Below are 6,237 nucleotides of genomic sequence, written 5' to 3'. Positions count from 1 at the left end.
CGTAGCAATAAAAAATATATAAAAAACCTTGATTATTCTGGTTAGTCACATTGTACTGCTATTATTTTGAACAAGACTGTACATGTCTGCAGGTGATCCCAAAACTAATTTGGGAGCAATCGAACATAACTTGCCTTTCCAATTACAAAGTGGTTAATAAGAAAATGAAATGATGCACAACATAATTCTGTTCTTGCAGTATATATACTATATTCAAAAAGATCAAATTATGAATGTTAGTTTATCTGAGTTCAGGAGTTATTATGTAGGTTTCACTGAGACACTTGTCTTTATTTGAATGAAAACATCAAGCTCTTGAGACAAAATAGTCCTTGCAGATGATTATATTTACAAAAAAACTAAAGAAATAACATTCAAGAAATATACAGCATCATCCACATATCTTTTAATTTGCAAAAAAAACAAAAAAACAAACAAAAATAAAACGCCATGCTTGTCCTTTGAACATTAAGCTGAATCCAATCTTTCAACAACCTCGCACAGATAAAAAAAAAAAAAAAAAAAAAAAAAGAGAAAAAGGTGCAAATATATACAAAACACTTCATTGCAGCCAGCGTTTTAGACTCATTTTCACCCCTCAGACTACTTAACGCATTAAAACTGAATTAAAACAATAATTTAAACAAAATAAAAAACCAAAACATTTGAGTCCAATAATTATACAAAATATATTTATATATTTATATAGAATTAAGGACTAGGCATAGCAGTTGCCCATTAAGCAGTCATCCAATCAACCAGTCGTCACAAAGCTCTCCAAACACGTTAATAAACTCCATATATTTCTGAAACTGTAAACAAGTCTGTTACAATAAAATTGATTAAAACATTTGGGATAAAGAGACAAACCGACAAATAAATTACAATTAATTCATCTGAGACAAAATGTTATTTTTTTCTTCTTCTTCTTTTATAACTAGAACATTGACTGAAATGTAGTTATGGATCTAAAACATACATTTTCTTCTACTGTATCTACTGAAAAAAACACCACAGTTAGTTTTCCCACTCACTCCGCTCCGTTCCTCATAAGTTACAGGTGCTTTTAAGAGTATGCTGTTTCACCGCACGATGAAAACAAACCGCAAAGCGCCTCATTTGGCTCTGAGTTCCTCTGTAGGAAACAGGTGATTTCTGATATATGGCTATCGGCCGAGGCGTCGTTAGTGTTAGCTCTGTCTTCACCAGTCTAGCTAAAAACACCCCGGTGGGCAGTTGCACTTATCGATAGTCAAGAGTTATGTTACAGGCAGTATGTATGCGGCCAAGCTAAGTCCACTTCCCCCACAGTAGGTTTGGCTTTTACTCACAGTATAGAAAAATCAGATGTTAACCTGATGGTGTGGTTTCAACCAAGAAGTGCTAAATCAAAAAATTCAACCACTGATGTTTAGTTGTCAGCTTTTTTTTAAATGATTGCGTTTCATTTCTCAAAGTGGTATGTTCCAGACGTCGGATATTGGTTTCGCACCTGCATTGCTGACGATGCAGCTTTGGCATCAGGCAGTAATTCCCGATGCATCGTGTTGCAAGAGGTTGAAATGTTATAACGGAACCAGATTAATGCGCTGACCCCATTCCCCAAACAGAAAAACAAACCAATGTTCAAAAAGATTCCGCTTAATTACCATCCTGCAACTTTTTTTATATGTTAATGAGCCCCACATTTAGTTCAAAACATACTGCCTTCATTATTCCAACAACAAAAATTTGGCTTTTGATGATGCCGTATCTAAATGAACAGGGGATCTCATTACCCCATCCAAATCCATGTGGCGAATTTGAAGGAAGGTTTAATTACATTCAATGAAAGTTTAAAATATCCAGATACGTCTTTATTGAAATGCTCAAGTCTTCAAACCATGACCCTGCCAGACGTGGTTTACTGCTACTAAATTAAAATGTATTATTTTTTTTAACCAAATAAAGGCAATAATGATTAGTAGTTATTAGCAAATCCATTATTACAGGCTAAAAAGGGCAAAATCTATCGATGTAAGATGTATTCAAATATACGTGATCACTTTGATGGTCATTGAATATCTACATTCAAATTCAACAAACTCAAGTAATAAGGCCCCGATGGATTTCCCTATTGTTTTAATGATCCCATATTATGATGGGTGTTTGTATACTCAAACTGACCTTGGTGAAGTAGGTTTTTTACATTTTAAAGACAATGTTGAAAGCAAATGGTACTCCCTGTAGTCCTGTCTGAAGGTATTTTGTGTTTAAAACTGGAACATATATAATGAGGCAAAGATTTTTGCAAGATATGCTCAGTTATTCATGCTGTACATTCTCAGTGATTTTACTCAAGACAAAAACACAATCGATACGCAACTAGACGGGGCGGAACTCAGAACCACATAGAGCAAGGAATAGAAAACAGCTGAGAAGATTTCACGTACGTATCACAATTCGAGTACCTGGAATATAACGGTTTGCAGTTCATCTCCGTGGCAGCAGAGGGCGATGCCACTGTCACGGAGATGAGGAAAGTCCGATAAAGAGAAGAGGAAATGACTTAAGGCCTTGTTGTTTGTGTATACAGACAGAATTGACACAATCTTTATAATTGATCAAGCAGGAACCTTGATAAGGTTGTATGGGGGATGACTGAAGAACAGACAGGATTTGTCCAGCTGCGGACTTCGATGTCAAAAATTGCATTGGCCTGCTGAAACGGTGAGAAAACAATCAGAGTTGAACAGTCATCCCTTCGTTGTGCTTGGCATTGTGAACGCGTTTTGGCTGCCGTTTGGACAGAACAACAACAGGGAAATGAAAAGGAGCGTGACTCACCAAATGCTAACATTGAAAATTTAGAGTCAGGACGGTGAATTTGAACACACAGGGAACTTAAACTCATGGCTTGCAGGTAAATTTGAGAGTTATTGCTCTAGATGGATCTACTATGTTAAAGATGCCTGTCATCAAGGGACAAAACTTGGCCCTCGCCAATGCAGTCTTGGAGAAGAAATCCAAACATCACAGTAACACAGCGGTGTACAAAAAAAGCAAAGGGAGCAGAAATGCCCAGAAATGTCCAAGGGATGAACACCCATCCCAGGGTACATTTCAGCACGAGTTTGGGGAATCATATCCAGACGCAACAAAAAGGCAAGCTTCAAAGGTTGCTGATCCAAACCTCTTGACAAATAGAGTTCCATTTGGCCCCATAATCACAAAAAAAAGAACGAAAACGAGAGAAAAGGCGCTTTTATGGGTCTATGGCAATTTCGAGACGAAGAGGAGAAGGTTCCTCCCATTTTGCCCAGCTTCCACACTACCCATAATGCAGTTCTCCCCGAACAGTTCTCCATTATTGATTTATTATGATATAAATATCTTCATTTCTGTTAATGGAGCTCGTCACATAGTTGTGATAGTTTTTGAGGCGTCTCTTGGAGATCGTTATGAAGAATTGTTTTCAGGTTACCCACTGAATGCATTGCTAAAACATGTTGCTGTTTTCTCTCCCAGAAAGATTGATATTTTCTTCCATGGCACTATCTTGGCAATTTGGCTTCCAAGGCAAGAGCATGTGCACCTTTCCTCATTGGAATGTATCTGATCCACAGTAGTCCGTGTCGAATAGTTTGTTAGGCAGGCCGATATGAACGGCGTTCGGTCTGGGCATTAGGGAGTGAGGGCGTTTGGGTGTACAGGTTGTGGTCCAGTAAAACGTTTGGCTTCGTATGCTGTGCTGTGGTTCCTTTAGAGTTGATTGTCCAGTGTTTTAGCCTCACCTTCTGCTAGCACAAGCTGTGGATGTTCTAACACGGGTTCGGTCCGCCAGACTCCATCAATTCCGTCTCAACAGTCCCCCCAAACCATCTGAACGCTTCCCTTCCCATCCCGTCCAATCCATCAACACCCTCAGCTGCTGCCAGACATCAGGTTAATGGCTTGTTCCAGTTTGTGTCTTAGCTTGTGTTTGCGACAGTAACCGTCTCTGTCCAGCGCTGTCAAAATCTGAGAGAGAGAGAGAAAGAGAGAGGAGGAGGCCATTAACTGAAGGCCGAACCCTTGTAATAATTCAATATTCGACATCGTTCTGCGCGTGAGGGTTTGCGGACGCTCACTAGAGCTCATAATGACATTGATAAATGATCTCATCAGATATGGCACTGCACATTCATCAAGATCAAACTGCTAATACAGAAACAACATTTGCATTTCAATTCAAATCTCACGTGCATCTTTAAACTACCATTATGGCAATTTGCACAACCACTACCAGGATTTATGTTTCTCTTGATCTTACAAACCTTTTGATTTAAAGGCTTCTACAGGAATCATATAAATTTCATTTTTTTTGCACATATATTTGTACTTATTTCTACACACACACACACACACACACACACACACACACATATATTTTTTTTACTTTATATATATATATATATATATATATATATATATATATATATATATATATATATATATATATATATATATATATATATATATATATATAAAAATCACATTTTAATTTACATTCAAACAAAGTGCAAGTCTATACAGAGCAGTCTTTATAAGCGAAGTGCTGCTTTGTTTACAGCCAAAGAAAGTTGTTTCGTCGCTGTTCCATAAGCGCCACCTGCAGTCAGAGAGTGGATCAGCATCTTTCAACCCATCTGCTGTTTTTGTGTGGTGCAGATATTTTAAAATTTCATGTTACACAGTCTAACTTAGATTAAAAAAAAAACTGCTCATGCTGAATTTATTTAGCATCTTTGTTTGGATTGCGATTCAAATGCAGTCACCAATTTTGAATAAAATGGGCACAGACAAGCCTTTGTTTATATGCAAAACATATACATGAGTTTTTTTTTTTGTCTAATTTATTTGATTAGATTTGGGATTTGTTTTGAAATTGAAATTTAGTTTTGTTATTTTACATGTTTCACAAAAAATGTGCAGCATTTTGTCCAAGCAATAATAAAAGGACACCTTTTCATTTATAATTTATCCTAAACCTTTTTTTTGTTTAAAAATAATCATGAGAAAATTGAATCGTAAAATCAGTATCGTGAATCGTATCGTGAGTTGAGTGCATTGTTACATCCCTATAAAACAGAGTCTCAGGTCTCACCTCTTCCTTGTACTTGTTGATATAGAAGTACAGTTCACTAAGCGCACTCAGCGTGTTGAATTCGTTGCCATGGAGACGGGACTGCTCTACTAGATAGGCGTCCATGTCCTGATCGCTGATACTTGGCATCTTGCTGATGTCTCGGTAGTATCTTGAAAACACACAAACACAAACAAACAAACAAACACACACATCGTATTTTAAATGAACAGTTTGGAGTTAATCTTCTGGAAAAAAATGAAAGCAAAATGGATGAATTTCAGTTTCTGCAGCCTAGTAAAAGACGGTTAGACAAATGACTAATTAGTGGTGCCTACTAAGGCAAGTACAGGATTACTATTGCTCACAGGATATAAAGAAATGTATTAAGTGCATCTAAAAGTGGAGTTAAGTGCAGTGTTATTTTAATATGATTGAGTCATTATAGCTTTTAATTAATATATTGAATTGGTTTCGATTTTCAGTTAAATTTATAATTTTTTTTAGTAATTTTGTGGTGTGTTTCTTTAATTTTTATTATTTTATTAATTTTAATTTAAAAACATCAACTAAATGAAAAATGTTGCCTATGATGCCTTTAACTATAATAACCCTGGTAAAGGTATAATTTACCAAACAGCTGCTGGCAGCTACTGACCTCCATAGTATTTTTTAACCCCCCCGCCATACTATGGAAGTCAATGGCTACCTGTCTGGTTACCAGCATTCCTCAAAATATCTTCTTTTGTGTTCAGAAAAAGAAAGAGAGTAATACAGGTTTGCAACAACTTGAAGGTGAGTGAATATTGACAGAATTTTGAATAAACATTACAACCATTCTAGACGTTCAATCAGATCAAGTCTGTGGTATTTTGGCCATGTGTCCTTACCTCTCAACCCAGCTCTTGTAATTAGGGATGTCTTTAGCATAGAGAAGCTTGTTTGATGGGGAGTCTTTGCCCAGGCGATGCTCAGACGTCGAGCAGGAGTCCATGAAGGTCTGAGCCACCACTGACAGACAGGCATCTGTAATACTGTTCTTGTGGATGTCAAAGACAAACTGAGGGTTTTTGATCACGTTGACCCAAAACCGCAGAGGAAGGCTGGATTAGAAAAAGAGAGACATAGACGAT

At 37.0% G+C, this 6,237-nt stretch overlaps 1 protein-coding gene across 2 annotated transcripts in view; it reads right to left on the bottom strand.

Moving 5' to 3' along the window:
- Window positions 1–270: 270 nt before the first annotated feature.
- LOC128018939 (plexin A3-like) overlaps window positions 271–6,237 on the bottom strand; it is a 157,355-nt gene continuing 151,388 nt past the window's right edge. For both annotated transcript variants that reach the window (XM_052604834.1, XM_052604835.1), the window contains exons 30-32: window positions 5,995–6,207; window positions 5,126–5,276; window positions 271–3,999 (exon numbers count right to left, since the gene is read on the bottom strand). In XM_052604834.1, the coding sequence (XP_052460794.1) occupies window positions 3,904–3,999; window positions 5,126–5,276; window positions 5,995–6,207 (460 nt within the window). In that variant the 3' untranslated portion in view covers window positions 271–3,903. The remainder of the gene's footprint in view (window positions 4,000–5,125; window positions 5,277–5,994; window positions 6,208–6,237) is intronic.

Source organism: Carassius gibelio, chromosome A8, assembly GCF_023724105.1.
Source record: "Carassius gibelio isolate Cgi1373 ecotype wild population from Czech Republic chromosome A8, carGib1.2-hapl.c, whole genome shotgun sequence".
In the NCBI taxonomy this organism is placed as follows: domain Eukaryota; kingdom Metazoa; phylum Chordata; class Actinopteri; order Cypriniformes; family Cyprinidae; genus Carassius; species Carassius gibelio.
This window is presented reverse-complemented; position numbering and strand designations above follow the sequence as displayed.